Raw genomic sequence first — 27,049 nt, forward strand, 5'->3', positions numbered from 1 at the left:
TATTTTATCCTACAGGTAGACTTATAATATAGCTTACCTGTAGGTTAAACTAATATCTTCTAAAGTGCAGGAGATATTCTAGTGAGTAGCAGCCGGTGACGTCACTGGTGCATTAGCTCTGGAGGAAAAATAGTGGCGTCGTTGCGGCTCGGCCATGCAAGCGACCGCAGCCCGCGAACCTGTAACGAAGATCGGGTGAAGATGGCCGCCTCTGCAGAGCTGACAGGTCACTGCTGGAGGGTTTGTTTGTTTCAAGGTAGGCAATTCATAATGTGCTATTATGCAATGTATGCCCATGCAATGTATGCCCATTATGCCTTTCCCTTGCAGAGAGAATTTTTTTTCAACATTTAATACCGCTTTACTAGCTGCAAGGGGCTTGGTAGCTCTTAAATGGAAAGAAAGGGAACCCCGAGATGCATGCGAGGATCCAGCATGTGAAAAGTATGGAGTATCTCACAGCCTCCTTGGATAACTTAGTAACTTGAGAAGTACAACCAAATCTGGGAACCATGGGATCTTTTGGAGACCCCACTCACTTGATCTTGAAAGAGTCTGTCAATTTGCACCAACCTAAAATGTCTATAATATGTATAGTATCTATATTCTATAGCAAAGCAGCTTCCCTTATTTGCCCGCTTTTGGGGCTCTTTCACACGGGCGTTCCGTATGTCCGTTTTTCATCCCATCAGTTTGCAGATGAAAAACGGACATAATGTATCTCTATGTAAATACGGATGTCAGCGGATGATCATCCTCTGACATCCGTTTTTCGTCCTTTCCGATCAGTTCAGTTTTTTGGAATGGAATAGAAACCTATTTTTTCTTCCGTTCAAAAAACGGAACGGACGCAAAAACGGATGTCAGTGGTGTCATCCGCTGACATCCGTATTTACATAGAGATACATTATGTCCGTTTTTCATCCGCAAACGGATGGGATGAAAAACGGACAGACGGACCGGATGACACAAGTGTCATCCGTGTCCGTTTCAAAAAAAAAAAAAAAAGGACCTGATCGGGCAAAAAAAACTGAACGCCCGTGTGAAAGAGCCCTTAGTCTGTGAAATATACCACTGAATGCTTTTCCTTATATTTAAAAAGTGCAACTAAAAAAAAAAAAACAACATTGTTTCTATACTCCCTGCAGTGTTATTGGCTCTGCCCAGTTTAACTCTCTGTGGACTGCAGAACACCTGGGTGACAGCACTTCTCCATACAATACAATGATTGAACATTGTGACCCCATGGCAAGAAGTGTGTCACTGGGAGGTTCACAGGGTAAAAAAAAAAAAAAAGATAGGGGAAAAAAAAGCCTAAACAAGAAAACCTAATGCAACCATCACATTGATTTGTGATGATCGCATGAACTTGTAAGCTACAATATATTAAATTTTTGGTCTTGTGTTTAGATACACTTTAAGGCTTGTCAAAGATATTTCAATCTAGTTGTAGAGTCAATGTGTTAAAGAGGTTGTAAACCTCAGAAAAAATAAAATTAAAAAAAAAAAAAACCTGAAAAACAAAAAGGCATAATGAGCTAGTATGCATCGCATACTAGTCATTATGAAATACTTACCTTAGACTGAAGCTCCCGCAGTGCCGCCCACTCAATGGTGACACGGCCGAAATGTTCAGCCATCTTTCTTCCAGGTTTGCGTCCTCCAGCCATATGATTGTCCGGAGCCCCCATGGACGTCACTCTCGCGCATGCGCGCAGGAGCCACTGTTCACGGCACAGGGCTCCAAAGGAACGGCACGGGCAGCGGTTCCTTCAGAGCGCATTTCGCTAGTGATGTCACCGGCTGCATGCAAAGTAATTATCTTCTAAACAGTGCAAGTTTACTAGATATTTACACTAACTATAGGTAAGCCTTTTCATAGGTTCACCTATAGGTACAAGATACAGAGGAAGCTTTTCTTCCTCTTCAAATGTATATGTAACTCTTAATTTGAAGAAAAAAAAAAAAAAAACACATTTTCAGTTTAAAATAGAAATACAATACAGAATGATTTTTCAATATATTTTTCTCTTTTAATTTTGATGAGTATGGCTTACAGCTAGTGACGACCCTAAATTCAGTAAATTAGATTACATAACACCAATAAAAAAATAAAATAAAAAATAAAAATATTTTTTTAATACAGAAGTGTTGGCTTTCTGAAAAGTATGTCCATGTACAGTATTGTATACACCCAGTACTTGATTGGGGCTCCCTTTGCATGAATTACTGCATTAATGCAGCGTGGCATAGAGGCGAGCAGCCTGTGACACTGCTGAGGTGTTATGGAAGCCCAGGGCTTAGATAGCATCTGCATTGTAGGGTCTGATGTCTCATCTTCCTCTTGACAATACCCCACAGATTCTCTATGGGGTTTAGGTCAGGCAAGTTTGCTGGCCAATTAAGCACAGTGATACCATGATCATTAAACCAGATATTGGTATTTTTGGCGGTGTGGGAAGGTGCCAAGTCCTGCTGGAAAATGAAATCAGCATCTCCATAAAGCTGGTCAGCAGAGAGAATCATGAAGTGCTCTAGAATTTCCTGGTAGAGGGCTGCGCTGACTTTGGATTTGATAAAACAAAGTGGACCAACACCAGCAGATGACATGGCTCCCCAAATCATCACTGAATGTTAAAACTTCACACTGGACCTCATGTAACTTGGATTCTGTGCCTCTCCACTCTTCCTATAGACTCTGGGACTTTAATTTCCAAATGATATGCAACATTTTATACAGCTCATGATGATTTTGGTTCGAACAAAAACCGATCAAAGACCGTCATGGAGCACACACCTAAAAAACCACTCACCATAGAATGTGTAGATGTTTATTGTCCAAGAACAGTGTAAGAGGTGTAAAACGTGTAGAACCATTATGTTCTAGTTACATAATCCCATCCATTGGATGTATAAATTTCCTACAACCTTCACACTTTCCATCCTGTTCTTGTACACTCATTGCATTTTACAGAGACTGAATTACAGGTATCTGTGTTTTCTGTATGGATATTAATGCTGAAGAATTTTCCTGACACCCATTGGAACTGGAGTGTCTTGGAGAAGCTACAAATGACTAACATTACAAGACCAGTTAAACGTGACTTACTAATATGAGCTATCGCAAATAGGTTTCTTCTTCAAATAGGTGGAAGATTTCCCCTAAATCAGCTGGCAGAATACTTCTGTACAATGCTTTTCCCTTTCAACTCCGCTAACAGCAAAAATGAGGCTAACACAACAACTATATTAAGGCATGCAGTGACATCGATGAAGTTTAGAGACAAATCTCCCTTTTGCCTCAATAAAAGGTGAACAAGATGAACAGAAAGGAGGAGGTGGTCAGCTTGCTAGATATTGGAGGCTTCATATAAAATAGTGTACAGGCTTCCAGTTCTTAGGAGATCCTTTTAATAAATAGGAAATGAATAGCTTTCTTGGTACATCCCCATGGAAAAGGAGTTCATTTTTCAGCAATTACCTCTCTTTATCCATTAAACTGCCTATATAAATAAATAGTACAGACCCAAGTGGCACAGATTTACCAGCTCATATCAAGTGACTAGGCTAAACACAGCTGATAAAAAAGCAATTCAACTCATTAGCTGGAACAACAGAGAAGGACAATGGAGGCAGTGAATTTCCTATAATCCCAGCCAATGCCACATAATGAATCAGGAAAACTTGCATACCAGCATTTGCAGATACATATCAGTATATACTAACCTGGAGAAGTCTGGAGATCAGAAGGCTGTATAAGGTGGGGAGGGTCCCCAGAACGGCTTGGTCTGCTCCCACCCCCAATGAGGGGGAGGAGGAAGATAGAGGGTCCATTTGTTCCATTTCATCCATTTCCACCTGGATAAGTGATGGTCAGTCACAGACCGACACAGGTTACATGCTACTTCTCTACTGAGACATGAAGGTAACAGAACACTGCACACACATATCTAAAACTCACACATACTGAAAATGAGGTTGTTTCTGCACTTTACATAATTGAATTTAATTTAAAGTCCATCCTTGTGTGATTGCTTGGTTCTAGCCTCAAACAGATCATAACTCAAACCAGTGAAGATTTGCTATCTTTTTAGGAAAATATAAAAATGCCTAAGCGAAAAAAAAAAAAAAAACTGATGCAATCCCTGAGCACAGGCACTCTAATGGCGCTTTTCCACTGCGAGTACCGGCTCGGCTCCACTCAGCACTGCTTGGCCCAGCTTGGCTCGGTTTGCTTTTCCACTGCGTGGTACGAGTCGGCACGTTTCAGCACCGCATAGGCTCTACTCGGCTCGGTTTGCTTTTCCACTAAAGTAGTACGTGGGTGGGATTACAATGATTCTCTGACCAATCAGTGGCTAGTAGTGACAATCAATCAAGGCTGCATGTGAAGGATTGTGGGATATGGTATAGGTACGGCCCGCTTGGAACCCCAACCAAGGTGGTACAATTTAAGCGAGCCGTACCGAGCCATACCATGTAGTGGAAAAGCGCCACTGTACCAAACCGTTTAAACACGTACCATGTGGTACCATGCAGGGGAAAAGCGCCAAAGCGAGCCATACCCAGCCGTACCATACAGTGGAAAAGGGTCTTTAGGCTCCTTTTACACGGGCAGTGCGCCTGGCGGACTCAGTTTTGTTCAGCGGGGATCAATCCGCTGATCCCTGCTGAGCAGGCGGATGACAGTTCCGTCTCCGCTTACTTTGTGGAGACTGAGCTGTCAGATCCCAGCTCTCCTCTATGGGAGATCGGATGATAACGGACCAATTGTCCGTTTTCATCCAATCCGATCCTCCAGACGAATGGAAAATAGGGTTTCCATCCGTCCAGGTTTCACGGACAGGATCGAATCGGAGAGCAGAGGGTGTCAGTGGAGATGTCTCCGCTGACATCAACCGCTCCATAGGGGTGCATGGAGCATCCGATCAAGTCCCCCTGAAAAACTGACAAGCGGACCGGATCGGAAAGCCCGTGTGAAAGGGGCCTTATTCCATCTCATCAGATTAGGGGTCAGATTATATCACGAATGCTGCCTAACGTTCTTGCGGGAGAGGAAGCTGTGCCTAAGAAACTGCAGTTTGAAGGATAAGTTCAATTTTAAAAAAATAAATAAATAAATGCACATTTTTTGCAGGTGGTAAAAAAAAATGTGCATTTACTATTGTTTTTGTAGGAGCCTGGAAAGCATTACACCTGCAATCTGCAAAGCAGGGCTCCTTTCTGTGTAAGCTGTCTGCTCATACCTCGTTTGGGCAAGCAATTACACACTGACAGGATGAATCAATGAACTACTTGAAACGCTCAACAGTGCCCTGGTAGCCCATTGACAACTACAAGCCGACAGCTGCAAAGGATGTCGGTACTTGTAGTTAATTTATTTCCAGAACTCTGAATAATTAATACGGACGCATGGGCGGTGCTCCGCACGGCTGCACCCTTATATAAATAAATAGCGAAAGCATGTTTGGCGAGAATATGACTTGACTATTCCAGCTGTGGTCAATCCTTACGGTAATTTGCTTGAGATTTATTACTGTACAGCTATTCAGGTTCCTTAGCTTATATTGATCCAGACGCATTATTGGTGGCATGCGTTTTATGGGTGGGAAGGGGTTACTTGCTTCAGTGCATGTGGCACATAATCTTTTTTGATAACTATTTATCATTTTGATCATTTAATATATATGATCAATTACCAGCAAGTCTGTGATACTGCTTATTAACCGCTTGGTCACCAGGGTATATATCTTCTTTCCTTGGCTTACTGATTTTTTGAGACTATCACTGGCCTGCTATCACAAGGAGGAGGGGGGAATCGGGGAGCGGCTGCAGGAACGGGAACGGGTGGAACATGTAACATGTTCCCAAAGGTGAACTTATCCTTTAGGCTACATTCACACCTGAGCGTAGCGTTTTCACGCGTTTTTTTTACCACGATTTTAACGCGATTTTTACCGCGATTTACAGGCGTTTTTTGTGCAGGCGTTTTTAGATTGAATAGAGACCAATGGAAAACACCTGTAATCTGCCCAAAAAGAAGCTCATGTACTTTTTTGAGCGTTGGGCGTTTTGCTCACAGCGTCAAAACGCTCAGATGTGAACAGGGGCCATTGAAATGAATAGGATTTGTCTTGTTGGACGTCTTGAGAGCTGATCCTAGAGCAGAAAAACTCCCCAAACGCCTACATGTGAACGGAGCCTAAAGGAACTCCCTGCTTCTGCTTCATTCATTCTGTGGATCTCTACTTCCTCCAACTCTCCTGCAGCTTCTTGAATATTTTCCCCACCAGCCATCAGATCACCGATTATTAGGGGGGCAACTATAACATAAGGAAGCAAAGCCCAGCGCCTGTACCAAGATGGCTGCTCCCACACAAAGACACTATGCAGAACAAGGCATGGAGAGTCATAACAGGAGAAAAGACAGCTGCAGAGCTCACAGGCCACATGGTGACAAGTCCTTTGCCCTTTACCTCTGTGCACTCAATTCAAAAAGATTGCAAACAGATAAACCTTAGCTGGTAGCTGACAATCAAGATGATGAAATCTACTATGACTCTACAAAAAAGTCCATCAAGGGCTCTAAAACTATCCTGCAGCTCTCCACTAAATGTGGCCTATAGAGCTTCAACCCACCAGGCAGCTGTGACCATCCTGTGAAGTAGGCTTCAGAAAGTGAATCCTTTCCCAAAATCAGCTGCCTTGACAACCAGTACAGGTTTGACCTAGGAAGCCGAGGAACTCTACCTCCTCTCAGCCACTAAACATTGAGCTCTTCACTGAGTAACAGCGTGTCCCACTTTTCAGCTTTAACCCCCGCCACTGGTAACAACTATAGGTTTGCTAACTAGATGCAAAGAACATCTTTTGGGCCACAGGTAAGCGATCTTATACTTTTCTTTTAGGAGTGCATTTTTATTATGGAATCTATTCAGATTAAAGTGATTACTAATCTATTGGTGCACTAATGTTGCTTTGCTTAAAGTCACGCCTCAGCTCCTTACATTGTTTTAGAGATTTCACTGGATGAGAGGATACCTCGGTCAATAATGCAATTACGTATTTATCAAAAATCAAAACAATGTCATGTCAAATGTTACACAAGTTTGAATTGGTATCAAGCCTCTTGCTCCCCTCCGTACAGCAACAATAAGACAGAGAGGAAGCATTAGGAGCCAATCAGGTGTGTTGAATTTGCGTGTGACAACATGGTAAATGCTGACAGGATAGATTCATCCGGCAGGAAACCTGGGCTGTACTTCTGAACTGCAGATGAGATCAGATCACCACCACAGCTCTCCTATCTGAAAGGACTGTGTAACTCCCAGGCCTGAATAGATACATATATGGAAGCTGGTTTATTGCCAAAGAATTTGTATTTCTGTAGTGTTATTTGCTGTTTGCCTGAAGTTCATCTTTAACTCACAGGAAAGTTGCTGGAAAGTGTCAAATAATGAAAAGTAAATAAAATGCAATAATAAAAAATAATATGTAGAATGCAGAAATTACCTGAACAAAGATTTATACACAACCACATCCAGTCCACCCGACACTAAACTTACACACACTGCCCAACAACTCATTCTTACTGGCAGTATTGGAGATCCAACCACAGAAAGACACCTTCTACAGCCAAATCACATACATATTCACATCACACCAAGCATCACAGGGGGGATAGAAGACAGACAGTTGGGTTCTCCACTCAAGGTAAAGAGAACCATAATGGGAATGTAGGAGTACAGCATAGATTTCTAAAAACTAAATCTAGAGGTCTACTTATCCCTAAACCAGGGGGCTCCAGAGCCAATTTCACATTTCAGCAAAGGTCTATTGATTTTACAATACAGGTCATTGTTTCTGATACAAAGTAATTTACACCATATTCAGTATCTACATTACTTTTTTTTACCACATGTATACCTTTTTTGCACATTTACACAGACCCAGCTGACCGGCAAAAGTGACAATGCCAAGGGCTGGGAAATAACCTAGCCAGGTGTGCTTAAGCACCTCAATGCTGCATATTAATATGTATGGGCGGGGAGGTGGACATGTATTTCTGGAGTGTTGTTTATAAATGCCACTTCTGAAAACATAGGCAGTCAGCGAGCCCATGAATGCCTGGGATCCAAGATGTCATTGGACAGCTCAGATCACAGTCACCATGTAAAGAGCCAATCAGAGTGACTCTGTACCTTGTTAATCAACGTCAATCAATCACAGCCCTCACGAATGTAAACACTACTAGTGTTTACAAATATTCATAATCAAGTTGGGGGGAAGGGGGAGAGGAGGTCTTACAGGACAACTGACCACCAATGATGATTGGATCATTATTTATTTAAGCGGGGTGTTTAAAGCACCAATGACAACCAATGATTGATGATTGTTGAATTTTTAACTAAAGAAAAAAAAAATGCTGCATACTCACGGAGTAATTGTCAAACTATTACAACAATGAAAACTAAAAAATGGTCTGGCAAGAAAGGGGTACATACAGGCTAGTGTTTAAATATAGATTTGGCTTAATTCACAAAGTATATTCACCAGGATAAGGACATTTATTAAAAAGAAAAGTCTGTTATTTCCAGCTGAGATCAAAGAGATTTATAGTCACATGACTAAATTAGAGAGCCTTATGCTTTACCCATTCAGGGTACAGGAACAGTGTCTATGTAAAGCTAACCCTCTCTGACAACTTTATATACCTCTGCAGCAATCTCCAGCTGCTCCTTCCCCATCTCAGCCACCCAAATGCCTGGCGTCAGCTGGTGTTGGCGCCTACGGATGTCACCACCATTTAATGTGTGCTCAAGCCCAGCAATTGGCTGCTGGGGTCAATTACTACATCACTGGAAGTAGGGATCACTGGAAAAGTACAATGGGAAGGTGCGTGTCTTTACAAAAAAGGAGCATGGTGAAACTAAACGAGCTGAAGGAGTGTCTCTCTAAGGGAAATCTTCCCAACAAAAAACAGTAATGAAAACCTGACAGAGCCTCTAACTCTTCCATGCTTTATTAGGGTGTTTTTTTATTGCTTCAGTTATCCTTACTTCCTTCATCAAATGTACCCAGACTTTAACTTTACTTGATGTGTATTTCTATAAGCCACATCGACATTAGTAAGCATTTTCTCACAGTTTCCTGTTCATGCCACGTATTTCCCATTATCTTCTTTGTCAAATATTTACTTTCTTTCTGCAAATGCAAACCACTCACTAAGTCCAAATCACTGCTGGCACTTCACAGAGGAGCACAGAGAAACGCCAACCTTGCAGGACCCACAGGGGTTTACTCAGACAATATTACACTGCACACCTTTCAAAGCACAAAAAAGTAATTGGATTTAAAAACAAAGTTGGTTTTGTCCACACAAAAAAAATGTGCAAAAACCTTTGTTCCAAAAAAAAAAAAAAAATAGCACCCGGTACATTTTTGCTAAGCTTTATTTTCTAGTAAGTTTATCGAAGGGTTAAAGGGTTTGAAAAGTCAGAAAGTTTTTTTTTTTTCCGGGACTCCTGATCATTATTGGCTCCAGCTGCTGTCAATCAAACTCAGTTAGCCAATCAGGAGAAAGGGAGGGCGGAGCCAAAAGGCAGCTTCATGTCTGAATGGATACACAGAGCTGTGGCTTGGCACAGGTGCCCCCATAGCAAGCTGCTTGCTGTGGAGGCACTCAACAGGAGGGAGGGGCCAGGAGCTCCAGCGCGGGACCCGACAAGAGGAGGATAGGGACTGCTCTGTGCAAAACCAACCGCACAGAGGAGGTAAGTATAACAGGTTTGTCATTTTAATAGAAAAAAAAAAAAAAAAAACGAGACTTTACAATCACTTTAACTACTTCTGGACCGGAAGATTTTCCCCCTAATGACCAGGCAATTTTTTGCAATTCGGCACTGCGTTACTTTAACGGACAATTGTGTGGTCGGGCGACGCTGTACCCAAATAAAATTGATGTCCTTTTTTTCCCACAAATGGAGCTTTCTTTAGGTGGTATTTGATCACCTGTGCAATTTTTATTTTTTGCGCTATAAACAAAAAAGTGCGACAATTCTGAACAAAAAAAAACAATATTTTTTACTTTCTGCTATGTAACATTCCCAAAAAAATTTAAAAAACGGAATTTTTGTAAAATCTTACCTGTAAAATTCCTTTCTCTGAGTCCTCCGACAGTCGCCGCCTCTTCATATTCGTCACATATGGGGTATTAGACTTTGCTCCGAAGGAGTAGCTAGGCAACAGAATATGTTAACAATAAAGCTTTAACATATCCCACCCTCAAGGGGTGGTCCCCTCAGTCAATACCCTCCTACTTCCTGCAACCATATCTCAGTTTTAGTGGAATAGCAGTAGAGTATACATTCAAACCCCAAAAGAGGGGCGGGGGCGGCGACTGTCGGAGGACTCAGAGAAAGGAATTTTACAGGTAAGATTTTACAAAAATTCCGTTTTCTCTTACGTCCTCCGACAGTCGCCGCCTCTTCATATTCGTCACATATGGGGACGTCCCAAAGCAGTGCAAACATGAGGGGTGGGAAACGCATCCGCGCCGAAAGGCAACGCAGTCTCCACATCAAAGAAAGGAACCTTACCAAAGGAAGGAAACCAGCTGGGCAACAGCAAAAATAAGTGCTCAACAGGAGCAACAACCCAGGAAAAGACAAAAAAAAAAAAACCAGGGGATACAAAAAAAACTATCCCAACAGCCAGGAGTCCCCAACAAGGGACCCTATGGAACAGCCGCACTAAGAACCTTGCGGCCAAAGGAAGCATCCGCCGATGCCTGAACATCTACTTTGTAGAATTTCGTGAAAGTGTGCACGGTCGACCAGGTCGCCGCCTTACACACCTGGGCTACAGAAGCCCCATGACGGCAGGCCCAAGACGTACTCAGAGATCTAGTAGAGTGCGCCTTCACAGGCACAGGGGGAACCTTCCCCTGCAAGGCATAGGCCTGTTCAATGGTCTGCCTGATCCATTTGGCGATGGTAGAGGCCGAAGCCGCCATGCCCTTCCGAGGACCCTCTGGAAGAACAAACAAGGAGTCCGTCTTACGAAAAGACTCAGTCGATTTAAGGTAAACCCTTATCGCCCGAACAACATCCAGAGAGTGCAATCTCACCTCCTTTGGATGTTTCGGCTTCGTGCACAACGAAGGCAAAACAATATCCTCGTTAAGATGGAATTCCGAAACTCGTTTCGGCAGAAAAGAAGGATTAGGTCGCAAGACCACCTTATCCAAATGAACAACCAGGTACGGAGACTTGCAGGACAAAGCCGCCAGTTCCGACACTCTGCGAGCCGAAGTGATCGCCACCAGAAAGGCGACCTTTTTGGACAACATAGACAACGAGATCTCCCTGATCTGTTCAAAAGGGGCACGTTGTAACACAGATAGAACGAGATTCAAGTCCCAAGGGGGCAAAGGATCCCTCCTAGGAGGAACCAGATGCCGCACACCCTGAATAAAAGTGCCAACCAAGGAGTTGGAAGCCACGGGACGTTGAAACAGAACGGCCAGCGCAGACACCTGACCCTTTATCGTAGCCAGCGCCAAACGCTGATCGACACCCGTCTGAAGGAAAGACAGCACACGGGAAACCGAGTACGTGCGGGGTGAAAACCCCCTGGACTCACACCAGGCAAAATAGGCCTTCCAAGTACGGTAATAAACCTTCCCCGAGGAAGACTTCCTCGCGTTGATCAAAGTATGAACGACCTCTGGAGAGAGACCCTTCTCCTTCAGGACCTCGGTCTCAACAGCCAGGCCGTCAAAGCCAGCGACTGTAAAGCAGGATGGTAAATCGGTCCTTGAGACAGTAGATCGTCTCGAAGAGGCAGACGCCAAGGGGCGTCGACCGCCAGATTCACGAGGTCTGCGTACCAGGACCGGCGAGGCCAGTCCGGTGCCACAAGAATCACCGTGCTGCGTTCCGAGTGTAACCTGCGAAGGAACCTGGACAGCAACTGAATCGGTGGAAACGCGTACATCAGCCTGTACTGATGCCACGGGGCCACTAACGCGTCCGACGCGTCTGCCCGAGGGTCGCGCGTCCTTGCCACGAACCTCTTCACCTTGTAGTTGAGGCGAGACGCGAACAGGTCCACATCTGGAAGACCCCACTTCGCGCACAACATCTGGAAGACAGCCGGGTGGAGAGACCATTCCCCCTGATCCAGGGTCTGGCGACTCAGATAGTCCGCCTGCCAGTTCTCCACTGGGGACATGAGTCTCGGCCCAAGACAGAATGTCGGCCACTTCTCGAGCCGCTCGGGCACTCCTGGTGCCCCCTTGGTGGTTGATGTAGGCCACCGCCGTGGCATTGTCCGTCTGCACCCGAACCGGGCAGCCCTGCAGCCGGTCCGTCCAGCGATGAAGACAGAGCCTTATCGCACGCAATTCCAGAATGTTGATCGGGAGGGAAGACTCCCCCTCCGACCAAGTTCCCTGGGCGGACAGAACGCCCAGAACACCACCCCAGCCCGACAGGCTGGCATCCGTGGTGATTACCGTCCACGAGATCGGACGAAACGACTTGCCCCCGGACACCAACGGGGACTGGAGCCACCACAGAAGGTTTTCCCTGGTGCGACGACTCAACGAGATCTGAAGATCCAGAGATTGAGGTCGCCCGTCCCACCTGGACAGGATCTCCGCTTGGAGACCCCGCGTGTGAAACTGCGCGAAAGGAATCGCCTCGAAGGCCGAGACCATCAATCCCAGACATCTCATACACGTCCGCAGAGACGAGTGTGGAACGTCCCTGAGGGACCTGACTTCCTCCTGAAGAGTCCTGAGTTTGTCTTCCGGCAGGAAGACCTTCGCCTGCACCGAGTCCAGTATCATTCCCAGATAGGGGAGACGAACCGACGGACTCAGTGTCGACTTTGGAACATTTATCGTCCAACCAAACTCCTGCAGAGTTTGCATTGTGACAGACAGGTCCTCCTCCAGACCCTGTCTGGTCGCAGACCGAACCAGAATGTCGTCCAGATACCCCAGGACAGAAATGCCCTGGGCCCTCAATAATGCCAGAACCGGTGCAAGCACCTTGGTGAAGACCCGCGGAGCCGAGGCGAGACCAAAGGGCAACGCCACGAACTGGTAGTGATCCTCCGCAATGGCAAATCGAAGGTATCTCTGATGACCCTCGAATATGGGGATGTGAAGGTACGCATCCTTCAAATCGATGGAGGCCATGAATTCCCCCGGAACCAGGGCAGCCACCACCGAGCGCAGGGATTCCATGCGGAACTTGCGAACCCGCACAGAGCGGTTCAGAGCTTTCAAGTCCAGAATCGGACGAACCTTGCCCTCCTTCCTGGGCACGGTGAACAGATTGGAATAAAACCCCCGAAACCTGTCCCGATGAGGCACCGGAACCACCACTCCCTGAGCCCTCAGGTCCCGCACCGCCAGGTGCAGATCCCGCAGGCGCTCTGGAGACAGTTGGAGATTTGAGGAAAAAAATCTGCTCTCCGGCCGAGAGAGAAACTCGATCTTGTAACCAGATCGAACGATTTCCAGAACCCATCTGTCCCGCACACGGGCCAACCAGGGCTGAAGAAAACCGAGCAAGCGTCCCCCCACCCCAAAACTGGGTGAGGGCGCCCCTTCAGGCCGAACTGTTATGGGGCCGCAGGTCCGGATTGGCCGGACTTCTGTTTCCCAGACCAGGGCTTCTTCTGAGAGCCTTGGCCTTTGAACGGTTTGCCCTTGTAGTGCGGCCGAAAGGCACGAAAGGACCCCTGAGGGGGCCGAAAATTAGCATGCTTCTTCCCAGAAGCCCCCTTAGCCTTGGGGAAATGGGGCAAGAGAGTGCTCTTACCCCCGGTGATCCCCTTAATCAACACATCCAGGGACTCCCCAAAAAGGCGAGACCCATCATAAGGCAGATTGGCTAAGGTCTTACGTGAAGATTGGTCCACCGACCAACATTTCAACCAAACCAGGCGGCGAGACAACACCGCCACGCTGTGCACACGTGCAGCCAACGGAATCAGGTCCAGGTCCGCATCACACAGATACATGACACCCTGGTGGATCTGATCCACCATATCCAGGGTCGCCGCCGAGGCCGAATCGGCCACTAGGACGCGCCTAAGCATCTGCGTCCAACTTGCGATCGCCTGGGCCGCCATGAGAGAAGCAAACAGAGCCTTAAGCATAGAACCCGTAACAGAATAAGTATGACGGGCAAGAGACTCCAGTCTCCTATCCGTGGCATCACGGAAAACAGGGGAACCCTCTGCAGGAATCGCAGTGGCTTTGTTCAAAACCGCAATTGCATGATCCACTGGCGGAGGCACACACCACCGTTCATCAGTGGCAGGCGAGAAAGGATAACGCAGCTTGAATTTACTTGGTACCGCAAAAGGCTTGCGCAGATCGCGCCATTGGTCCTTAACAGCGCGCTGAAAATCAGCATTGCAGGGAAAAACCTGCGGCGTCCTGCGTTTTCTCTGCGTCCCATAAGCCGCCAAGGCAGCGGGGGGACACACTTCGTCCTGCAAACGTAGCGTCTGCTTAATGGAAGCAATCAACTCATCCATGATTGCAAGCTCTTCAGGCGAGCCAGGGGGAGAATTATCAACCCCCTCAACTTCAGCCTCTACCTCAGACCCCACCAGATCTAGAGAGGAGCGGGACCCCGATAAGGAGGTCCCTGCCAGAACAGCCCCATCACCTTCACCCTCAGAATCAGAGGACAGAGCAACTCTGGGCCGTTTAGTAGATTGAGCAGCCACCAGCATTTGCACCTGGGCAGCAAGGCCAGCCACAATAGTGGCCAAATCCCCCCCTGGGGGGGAAACAGCGGTCCCCTGGCTTTCCACCAATACTGTAGGAAACTTGCCCTCCTGAGAATCCATTGCCCCTGTAATGCCAGACAACCAAGGGTTAACTGCCCCCTTTTAGCAAGCGCGGCAAGCGCAGCCCACCGCACCACACTCCGGCACAATGAGACCCCCACAGGGAATATACAAACTGAGTACAGGCAATGGATGACAAGAACAGAAGGATAAAACCTGAGGAGACCCCGCTGCTGCTGCTGCCTCGATCGGTGTTCCTGGAAAGAGGAAGTGATGCTGCCAGGGCGCTCTATGTAAGCCTATGGAGGCTACAAGAAAATGGCCGCCGTGCATGTAAACCATGCGGCCGGAGCGGGCGCCGGTAAAATGGCGTCGTTTGGCGCCGAAAACGCCGCTCCACAGTGCATAAAAACACACACATTACATCCCAATATATGGATACATGTTAGATCGCCGCAGCGATCGCTGTATATGCCCAAACATGCCAAGAAAAAACATGCCCCACAGCACACAGCTTCTCACACTGCCCAGCCTGACACACTCAGTGTCATACAGCTCCCCCCCCCCCCTTGCAGCCCACAGCATGCAGCCGAGAGATAGGGAGACAAGCAGTGTGATTAAAGGCAGGTTACACAGTCCCAGACTGAGACCCCCCCAGACAGACAGGTCCCCACATAAATACACTTACCTCACATGGCGTGGGGAACCCGCACAGGCGAACAAGCCGCTGCACATGAGGCAGGGAGAGTCGCAATTCAAGACGCACACAATGGAGGTTAAGAAACCGCACAGCGTCCGGTGAGGTAGCCACCTCACCAATCATCCCTGCACCGAACAGGGATGGGTCGTTCACTGTACCAGGAGCGTTACCTGGCTGAACGCTCGATGGCAGACTGGGAAGCCACTGACCCACGACCTGCGACCAGGGGGATCAGCCCGAGACCCAGTCCGCATGATCCTCTTCGTCCGAAGAACTAACTAATGCTGACAAAAATAACAGCTAAGTAAAGGTAGAGAGAAAAACTCAAACAAAATATTAAAAAGAAGAAAGAGTCTGGGACAAAAAGTCCCAGCACAGAGAGAGCCAGCCACTCCTGACAAGCTAGACATTAAAACTGAGATATGGTTGCAGGAAGTAGGAGGGTATTGACTGAGGGGACCACCCCTTGAGGGTGGGATATGTTAAAGCTTTATTGTTAACATATTCTGTTGCCTAGCTACTCCTTCGGAGCAAAGTCTAATACCCCATATGTGACGAATATGAAGAGGCGGCGACTGTCGGAGGACGTAAGAGAAATCAATTTTTTTCATCATTTTAGGCCAATTTGTATTCTGCTACATATTTTTTGGTAAAAAAAAAAAAATCCCAAAAAGCATATTTTGATTGGTTTGCGCAAAAGTTATCGTGTCTACAAACTAGGGGAAAGATTTATGTCATTTTTATTTATTTTTTTTACTAGTAATGGCGGCGATCTGTGATTTTTAGGGGGACGGCGACATTGCGGCGGACAGATCAGACCCCTAACTGACATTTTAGGGGGGACCAGTGACATTACTACAGTAATCAGTGCTAAAAATATGCACTGTTACTAGAAAATTGACACGGGAAGGGGTTAACCCAGGGGTGATCAAAGTGTTAAATGTGAGCCTAGGGGGTGTGTTCTAACTGTGGGTGGGATAGGCTTGTGAAATCCACACAGAGACCTGTGCTCCTAAATAGGAGGAACACAGGAACTCTGCATTGATTCATGAGAGAACAACGGTCTGCTGGGTTTACAACAGGAGACGGCCGTTCTCTCTTCACAGGGAGCGATTGTGGGTGCCCAACGGCAATGGCGCCCACCTGCCCCGTGGATCTTCTTCCACTTGTGCCCCCAGCATCGCACCCATAAACCGCCGTACAGGTACGGGGATTCACGGGAACCTGCTGCCATATATAAGCGGCGGCTGGTCGGCAAGTGGTTAAACTACACTGACAATTTCATCTCTTCCCACTGAGAAATGTAACTAATTACTGGCAGTCATCTCATTGGACGAGAGCAGTGGCTGTCAACTTACAAGAGGTATAGGGGCCTGAACTGTGGTCTCTGATGGCCGCACACAATATTCATCACACACACACACAGACATGCTGCAGCTTGGATAAGATGAAATGTATCAGGTAAACACTGGCCTTAACTTTTTAGTGTCTTGAATTACATTATTATCTTTTCTGCGATCCAAGTGAGCCTTGGAAGATAGGTCAGCAACCTTTCAAACCTGAGGAGAAGCAATGGAGAAAACCCCAGCTGGGAACCAGCAATGCTGGAATATAACTTAAGAGATGTAAGGATTTTCTTTTTTATTAATTCGGTTTTATTCTGCATCTGTCCCCCAGCGCCTCTAACACTGAGAACTAATCAATCAAACGCTGCCGATCGCTCGGTTTTCACAGCTCCCTGAGCAGAGAGATGGTGACTGGCGGGAGAAGCCGGTGTTCTGTCATAACAGCCAAATCGCCAAAATCTTTAACTACGTCACTTCCGATGACTCTCCAGCAGCAATAGTTGCAGATTTCGACGACTTGGCTGTTTTCACAGAACAATGGCAGAGTATACACTATGGTACAGGATATAATGAGTGGAGACTGTTAGACCACTTGCTAGTAACCAACAACATGGCCGCCTCCAAGGCGGCGTCAACTTTTTTCCTCCCTAGCCGGTGTTCTGTCAAAATAACCAACTCATCATGTACCGCAGTATATACACTGCTGGGGTTCTTTGAAAACAGACAAGTCGTTGAAATCTGCAAAATTCAAAGAAAAAGTGACCGCACTCAGGAGAAATATGAAGCATTAAGTGTTTATTCCCCCATGGAATATAATTCATACAAAGCTTCACGTAGACACAGGACAGGTAAACGCGTTTCGCGATTCTAAGATCGCTTAATCATTACCAAATCTGCAAATACTGCTGCTGGAGAGTCACTGGAAGGGATGCATTTGGCGAATTTGACGAGTTGGGCCTTTTGACAGAACAATGGCTCAGGCTCTCAGCGGCTTGCTAAAAAGTTGAGCCTGGTCCTGATTCAGGCATGTGGGCAGATACCGACCCCATAGCCGTGATGATTTCCAAGCTCATGACTGCCTGACGTCAGCAGAGAGTGGACTTCAGATCGCTCTCTGCTGAAAACGGGTCACAGAAGTGCAAAATGAACTGCACCCCTGTGATCCATAGGAGAAGTGCAGCCAAATGAGCTTTGGCTGCACTTCTCCTTTAACCACTTGCAGACCCCCCACCGCTTTTTTACAACGTCAGGGCTGTTCCCGCTGTGCTGATTTACTCACATGTTCCAGCATTTCCAGGTAGGAGGGCGTGCCTGCCACCCAATCTGGGCTGTGAATCGGTACAGCACAAGTCGGTCAGCAGGTCCCGGCTAATGATTTATGGCTGGGACCTGCTGATTGGTTTAGCGATCAGCAGGGCTCTAAACATGGAACAGCGATGTGGCCATTTTTTTCCTTCTCCTGCTGGAATAAAAATTCCAGTATGTATACCATCATTTTTGTCGATAAATAAAAAGATGCCGATAATGGTGCCGAAATCGCATGTTTTGCATAGGTCATGTGACTCAAAAACCAAATTGAAAAAGTAAAATGGGTGCATTATTGATGCATTCTTGCTGCGTTTTTTGAATGCATTTTAATAGGCAGATGCGTTTTTGGACCTTTTTTTGTTTTACCTGACCAAAAATGCAGCAAGCAAGATTTTTTAACACTACAACGAAAGAGCAACGGACCTGTGTGAAGACATACACTGAATTTAAAAGGGATGCATTTTTCTTGCGCTAAAAAGGTGCCAATAATGCCTGACAAATTCATACTCCTTTAAATTAATATTAACCACTTGCCGACCAGTCACGTTGAGTGTACTGCGGCAAAGTGGCTCATTATTGTCATTATTGACATTCCCCTCTCTCGGCGGCGCGCCGCCGGGGGCTCGCTCCCATTGTATTCAGTTACAGCGGGAGTCGGGCCAGGGGAGGAGCGGCAGTGATCACCGCTGCTCTTCCCCGATCATCGGGGATCGAGTGTGGAAATCCACCCGCTTGTGTAAACAAAGCGGGCGGATCTCCTAAGTGACAGACAGGGTCAGATCGCAGGGTTCAGCATAGCTGAACCTGCGATCTGTCCCTGTGTCACTCAGTCACCTCCCCCCACACATGTCAGTAAGCACCAGGCATACATTAACCCCTCCTTCGCCAATAAAAATTAACCCCTTCCCTGCCAGTGTCATTTTTACAGTAACAGTGTATATGTATAGCACTGATTACTGTAGTAATGTCACTGGTACCCCCAAAAGTGTCAAAAATGTCAGTCAAGGGTCCGATCTGTCCGCCGCAATGTCGCAGTCTGGCAAAAAAAATAAATAAATAAAATTGCAGATCGCCGCCATTACTCATTAAAAAAAAAAAAAAACACCAAAAATGACAGAAATCTTTCCCTTAGTTAGTAAACGCAATAACTTTTGTGCAAACCAATCAAAATACGCTTATTGCGATTTTTCTTACCAAAAATATGTAGCAGAAAACAAATTGGCCTAAAATGATAAAAAAATTTGATTTTTACATTTTTTGGGGGGGGGGGGGGTGAATTTCATGTTAAAAAAAATGTGAAAAATATAATTTTTTCAAAATTTCGCTTTTTTTGTTTATAGCGCAAAAAGTAAAAATCGCACAGGTGATCAAATACCACCAAAAGAAAGCTCTGTTTGTGGGGAAAAAAAGATATAAATTTAATTTGGGTACAGCATTGCACGACCGTGCAATTGTCCGTTAAAATAACGCAGTGCCGAATTTCAAAATATAGCCTGGTCAGGAATGGGTTAAAACCTTCCGGTCATAAAGTGGTTAAAAATACGCTCATTGAGAATTTTTTTGTCAAAGACATGTAGCTAAATACATTTTGGCCTAAATATATGAAAAAAATTGAATATATTGGATATTTTTTAACCACTCTACTACCGCTCACAGTAATACTACTGCGGCAGAGTGGCTCGTTCCCGTCCAGTCACGTAGTATTAACGTGACTGGACTCCTCCCCTTCTGGGCGGCGCTTGCGCGCCGCCGGAGGCTCGCTCCCGCTGTTTTCATTCACAGCGGGAGTCGGGCCAGGGGAGGAGCAGCGGCGATCGCCGCTGCTCTTACCCGATCGTCGGGGATCGAGTCTGGAGATCCGCCCGCTGTGTGTAAACACAGCGGGCGGATCTCCATAGTGACAGGGAGTGACAGATCGGACTGTTCAGCATAGCTGGACATCCGATCTGTCCATGAATCACACAGTCACCTCCCCCCCTACACGTCAGTAAGCACCAGGCATACATTAACCCCTCCCTCTCCAATAAAATTAACCCCTTCCCTGCCAGTGTCATTTTTACAGTAACAGTGCATATATATAGCACTGATTACTGCAGTAATGTCACTGGTACCCCCAAAAGTGTCAAAAATGTCAGTCAGGGGTCCGGTCTGTCCGCCGCAATGTCGCAGTCCCGCAAAAAAAATCGCAGATCGCCGCCATTACGCGTTAAAAAAAAAACACCAAAAATGACAGAAATCTTTCCCTTTGTTAGTAAACGCAATAACTTTTGCGCAAACCAATCAAAATACGCTTATTGCGATTTTTTTTACCAAACATATGTAGCATAAAACAAATTGGCCAAAAACTTTTAAAAAAATTGTTTTTTACATCTTTTTTGGGGGGAATTTCATATAAAAAAATGTGAAAAATATTGTTATTTTTTCAAAATAAACGCTCTTTTTTTGTTTATAGCGCAAAAAGTAAAAATCGCACAGGTGATCAAATACCACCAAAAGAAAGCTCTGTTTGTGGGAAAAAAAGGACGTAAATTTCGTTTGGGTACGGCGTCGCACGACCGCGCAATTGTCAGTTGAAGTCGCACAGCGCCGAATCGCAAAAAGTGGCCTGGACGGAAGACAGCAAAATCCTCCGGTTGTAAAGTGGTTAACTGTCAAAGTAGAGATTTTTTTCAAAATTGTCTCCCTTTTTTTATTAATATCGCAAAAAATGAAAAGCGCAGAGGTGATCAAATACCACCAAAAGAAAGCTCTGTTTGTGGGGAAAAAAAAGGACATAAATTTTGTTTGGGTATGGCGTTGCATGACTGTGCAATTGTCAGTTAAAGTCACACAGTGCAGAATCTCAAAAAGGGGCCTGGACGTAAGACAGCAAAATCCTCCGGTGGTAAAGTGGTTAAAAAGTCGAATATAATAAAAAATAAAAATATATATATTTTTTTTTAAAAAAACTGTCACTTTCAGTTTGAGTTAAGTGCATTCTGAATTTTCGGTTTCGGTATCAAAATTTCCATTCAGAGCTGGGGGTACTACTGAGCAGGGGATCTGCTGAATGAGGGTACTAATAAGCTGGGGATCCTACTACGAAGCTGGGGTTCTACTGGGCCCCTTTAAAACAAATAGAAAATCAACACACAAAAAGTATTTGCCAGTCTTCATTCAAGTTTCAAAAAAGCATGTTGAAGCAGTAGACGCTTCAATGTGGGTTGAAGTTGAATGAGCCCATAGAGTTAGGACAAAAAACAAAAAAAACAAAAGAGAAAGTTGACTGTGTCCCCATTGTAGAGATTTGCCATCACTTCCTGTCTCTGTGGACACTTTCCATCCCCGGCTAACACACATTCCTTCCCTCCTTGTATAAAGGTGAATTCACACAATCAGGAGCGCTGCCACAGCTTTCCACTGCCAGCTGCGCTAGGGATCAGTGTAGTGCGCAAACGCACTGCTCCTTTTTTTTTGGTAGCAATTTCTTATAAAGTGTACAATTGTGGCCAAAAGTTTTGATAATGACACAAATATAAATTTTCACAAAGTCTGCTACCTCAGTTTTTATGATGGCAATTTGCATTTACTCCAGAATTTAGTAATAGGGAGGTCAGATGAATTGTAATTATTTGCATAGTGCTTCTTTGCCATGAAAATGAACCTAATCTCATAAAAAAAACATATCCACTGCATTTGTGAAGAAGGCATCAGGGCGCCCAAGAAAGTCCCTCAAGCGCCAGAATCGTCACATATAGTGGATTAAGCTGTGGGATCGGGGCACCACCAGTGCAGAGCTTGCCCAGGAATGGCAGCAGGCAGGTGTGAGTGCATCTACACGCACAGTGAGGAGACTTTTGGAGGATGGTCCGGTGTCAAGAAGGGCAGCAAATAAGTCAAATAAGGAAAAACATCAGGGACAGACTGATATTCTGAAAAAGGTACAAGGATTGGACTGCTGAGGACTGGGATAAAGTCATTTTCTCTGATGAATCCCCTTTCTGATTGTTTGGGGCATCCGGAAAAAAAAAACCTTGTCCAAAGAAGAAAAGTTGAGTGTTACAATCAGTCCTGAGTCACGCCAACAGTAAAGCATCCTGAGACCATTCATGTGTGGGGTTGCTTCCCAGCCTAGGTAGTGGGCTCACTCACATTTTTGCCTAAGAATACAGCCACGAATAAAGAATGGTACAAAAACTTCCTCTGAGAGCAACTTCTCCCAACCATCCAACAACAGCTAGGTGAGGAACAATGTCTTTTCCAGCATGATTTATCACCTTGCCATAAGGCAAAATCGATAACGAAGTGGCCTGAGAAACAAAACATGAAAATTTTGGGTCCATGGCCAGGAAACTCCACAGACCTTAATTCCACTGAGAACTTGTGGTCAGTCCTCAAGAGGCAGGTGAACAAAAAAAAAACCCTCACAAATTCTGACAAACTCCAAGCATTGGTTATGCAAGAATGGGCGGCCGTCAGTCAGGATATGGCCCAGAAGTTGACTGACAGCATGCCAGGGCATATTGCAGAAGTCTTGAAAAAGAAGGGTAAACACTGCAAATATTGACGCTTTGCATAAACTTAAAGTGTTACTAAATCCAGGATCCTGCATTCAATATATCCGGTCTACCACAGAACATGGAAATGCAATTATTTTAGTAAATATAAAATGCTAAATACCTTTTCTCATCAGCAGTATATAGCAGTCTTGTGACTTCTTTCAGTGTCTGGTTAAAGCTTGTAGGAGGAGTTTTAATTCTCCTCTGACTGTCCTATGAGGCTGCAGGACCCCTGACCCTCTGTCTGGACAGTGCTGATTGGCCTTGTGCTGATCACATGCACTCTCCCAAGGAAAAAAAAAAAAAACTATGCACACCAAACTGAGCATGTGTAGCCCTTCCCCTGGCTCTGTAAATATCATGATTTCTCATCATCAGTGGAAGAAGAGGAGGCTCTGTGCATACGGGATCGAACAACCTTTTTAAACAATGCAGAGAATAACCCCTTAGGTTCCACAGTGTGTATAACAAGCATGCTTTAATCATGCGTATACAGACTGTTTTTACTGTTATGAGTTTGGTAACACTCTAATGTCATTGTCAATAAAAGCCTTTGACACTTACGAAATGCTTGCAATTATACTTCAGTATAACATAGTAACAACTAGGGCTGTCACGACTCGTCGACTACAAAAAATCGTCGACGTGCGGAAAATGCGTCGACGCGTCAACGTGTGACGTCACACGCCCCCGGCCGGCCGCCGCGCCGCTTGAAGCATTGCCGGCCGGGTGAAATTCCCCCGCCGGGCTCCGTCGGAGACGAGAGGTGAGTGCTGACCGTCTCCAGCACCCCTGTACTGCCACAACACATTCGCATCCTCCCCCAGCTACTTAGTGATGTCACATTTGCGGCGCTACACCGGCTTTGTAATGGCCTGTACTAGGTGGGAGGGCTTACTGGGGGGTCTGCACTGGAAGGGGGGCTTACTAAGAGGTCTGTACAGTACAGACCACTTAGTAAGCCCCCCTCCCAGTACAGACCCCCCAGTAAGCCCTCCCACCTAGTACAGACCCCTTAGTAAGCCCCCCCTTCCAGTACAGACCCCCCAGTAAGCCCTCCCACCTAGTACAGTCTGTACTAGGTAGGAGGGCTTACTGAGGGGTCTGCACAGGGAGGGGGGCTTACTAAGGGGTCTGTACTAGGTTGGAGGGCTTACTGAGGGGTCTGTACTGGGAGGGGGGTTTAGTAAGTGGTCTGTACTAGGTGGGAGGGCTTACTGAGGGGTCTGTACTGGGAGGGGGGCTTAGTAAGTGGTCTGTACTAGATGGGAGGGCTTACTGAGGGGTCTGTACTGGGAGGGGGGCTTACTAAGTGGTCTGTACTGGGTGGGAGGGCTTACTGTGGGGGGCTGTACTGGGAGGGGGGCTTACTGAGGGGTCTGTAGTGGGAGGGGGGCTTACTGAGGGGTCTGTATTAATTACAGGATTAATTAGCTAATCAAAAAGACTAAATTAAGCAAAAAAACAAAAAAATTAAATAATCGTTAGATTAGTCGACTAATCGTAAAAATAATCGATAGATTAGTCGACAGACAAATTAATCGTTAGTTGCAGCCCTAGTAACAACTGCCAAAAAGATCTAAAATCACTGAAGCAGCAGACTTTGTGAAAATATTTGTGTTATTTTCAAACCTTTTTGCCATGGCTGTACTAAATGTACGATGCGTTGCACAGCCTGACAATGCAGTGTGATTCAGTGTGCTGTGATAAAATGCGGCACTTCTCCATTCTATCGCAGCACGCTGAGTGCTAGGCTGCGTTGAAGTGTAATGGAGACACATACAAAATAATTGTTTCTAGGGTGTCCCCTGCGCTTACAGACCTTTTACCAACATAGTGTGAATGGGGCCCTAACACAGTCTACTCGCTATTCTATACAGGGATCTCTGTACTTAAGATATACACTGGAGATCAAAATTAGAGAACAACCCCCAATTTCATAGATTTCAAGGTCACTGCTTAGTCCTGTTTTAAATGATCTAAACAGGAGTAAAAGAAGTTTTGTTAAGCATATTTCGTGAGTTACATATATTTTAAAGCACAGAATAAAAAAACTTCATTGAGATTTGAAAAAGAACATTGATCAAAATGACAGAACACTTTCAGATACCTCCCAGTTATTGGTGTTAATCTGGCACCTTGTGCTAATTTCTTTCATTTTCTGACAAACCTTATTACCTGGCAGCCTAACTTTACAGTTTTCACTGATATTGCAAAATGGTGAGCCATTCTAAAGTGACTGAAACCCTCTGGCAGCAAGTTGTCCAGATGAATGCGATGACCTTTTCGGCCATAGCAAGAGAAGTTTGTCATTCAAAACCTGTGGTTTCTAGAATATTGCATCTTTACAATGTCACAAACTCATTCAAGTCCCGCAAGAAGGCTGATCATCCACGAAAGACAAATGCAAGAGAGAACAGGATAATGCGGAGAAGCTCATTGGACAATCGGTTCAACACTGCAGCAGCGATTGCTCGCCAGTTCTGCGCTGAGTAAGGATCTGTCTTGTCATACAGTGTCTCACTGTTTAGGAGAATTTGGACTGAAAGCCCACTCTGCAGTGACCAAACCTCGCTTTAGCAGAAAGAATCAAAAGGCTGGACTAACCTTTGCTGAGGAGCATGTTGTGTTGACAGAAAACTGGTCCAAAGTTCACGTTAGTTTATTTATTTTGGTCCGATGGGAAACATTATATTTGTCATCAAACTAAGGAAATACTGAACCCAAAGTGTGTAAATAAGTCAGTGAAAGGTGAAGGGGGAAGCTTAAGGCCCCTTTCACACTGGCTTTCTGATCAGGTCAACCTGTCAGTTTTTTAGGTGGACAGGATCGGATGCTCCATGCAGCCCTATGCAATGGCAGATGTCAGCAGAGACATCTCCACTGACCCGCTGCTATCTGATCCGATCCTGTCTGTGAAATCTGGATGGATGGAAACCCTATTTTCCATCCGCTAGGAGGATCAGATAAGATCGGATGAAAACAGACAGGCGGTCAATTATCATCCGATCTCCCATAGAGGAGAGCGAGGATCTGACAGCTCTGTCTCTGCAAAGTAGGCGGAGAAGGAGCAGTCATCTGCCTGCTCAGCGGGGATCGGCGGAGCCGTCACCCGCCTGCTCAGCGGGGATCGGCGGAGCTGTCACCCGCCTGCTCAGCGGGCATCGGCGTAGCTATCATCCGCCTGCCCAGCGGGGATCGGCTGAGCCGTCATCCGCCTGCTCAGCGGGGATCGGCGGAGCTGTCACCCGCCTGCTCAGCGGGCATCGGCGTAGCTATCATCCGCCTGCCCAGTGGGGATCGGCTGAGCCGTCATCCGCCTGCTCAGCGGGGATCGGCGGAGCCGGCATCCGCCTGCTCAGCGGGGATCGGCGGAGCCGGCATCCGCCTGCTCAGCGGGGATCGGCGGAGCCGGCATCCGCCTGCTCAGCGGGGATCGGCGGAGCCGGCATCCGCCTGCTCAGCGGGGATCGGCGGATCGATCCCCGCTGAGCAAAACGGAGTCCGCCGGACGCACCGCCTGTGTGAAAGAGGCCTTATGGTTTGTGGGATGGTTTTTGCAGCAGGAGTTGGGCCTCTTATACAGATAAACTGCAGAGTAAATGCAAATGTTTATCAGAACCATCTTCAACAACATGCAGTTCCTTCCCTGCATTCATCACAAATCAGCCAGCAATTTTTATACACGACAATGCCCTGTCACACAGCAAAATGGGTAAAGCAGTTCCTTGAAGCTGAAAACATTGAAATAATGAAATGGCCAGCCCAGAGTTCTGATCTAAACCCAATAGAAAACCTCTGGAAAATCCTTGGCAAAAAACCCACTACAGTCACCGAACTGTGTAAGAGACTGGAAGAAGACTGGAATAATATCACATCAGAGCAGTGTGAGAGACTAGTGATGTCCTGTGCAAAGCAGCTGAAATCATACAAAGCAAGGGCCTGTACACTTCCTACTAACTGTAACCTTCAGAAAGTTTAGTTGTAATCTTTCTCCATACTACAGTCATTGCTGTTCTCCGATTTCCATCATTGTATTTTTCACAAAATAAAGTTTATTTTGTTGAAGTGCCTTGGTAATTTTGAAAAACAAACACTGTTCTGTTATCATGGTTCAGCCACAACAAACATTCCATCAAATGTTCAGCAATGAAGACTTCATTATTTCTGAACAAATCAAATCAATTCTTCTGTAAATCTGATCTCCGGTGTATGTGTGTCCATCCTCCTCTCTATCCGATCTTCCTCCTATAGAATATACATGAATGTCTTATCACCACTTCTCCCTGTCATACCAGGGCAGTACATGTCTGTCTGTCTGTCTGTCTGTCTGTCTATCC

The 27,049-nt window shown here is 45.9% G+C and overlaps 1 protein-coding gene across 1 annotated transcript in view; it reads right to left on the bottom strand.

Annotated features, from left to right (window-relative positions):
* Window positions 1–27,049, bottom strand: part of MIA3 (MIA SH3 domain ER export factor 3) — a 195,802-nt gene that overhangs the window by 77,999 nt on the left and 90,754 nt on the right. The window contains exon 8 of the mRNA XM_082250981.1: window positions 3,727–3,858. Coding sequence (XP_082107107.1) covers window positions 3,727–3,858 — 132 coding nt within the window. The remainder of the gene's footprint in view (window positions 1–3,726; window positions 3,859–27,049) is intronic.

The sequence above is a fragment of the Pelophylax lessonae genome (genome assembly GCF_965119305.1).
Source record: "Pelophylax lessonae genome assembly, chromosome: 3".
Taxonomy (NCBI): Eukaryota; Metazoa; Chordata; class Amphibia; order Anura; family Ranidae; genus Pelophylax; species Pelophylax lessonae.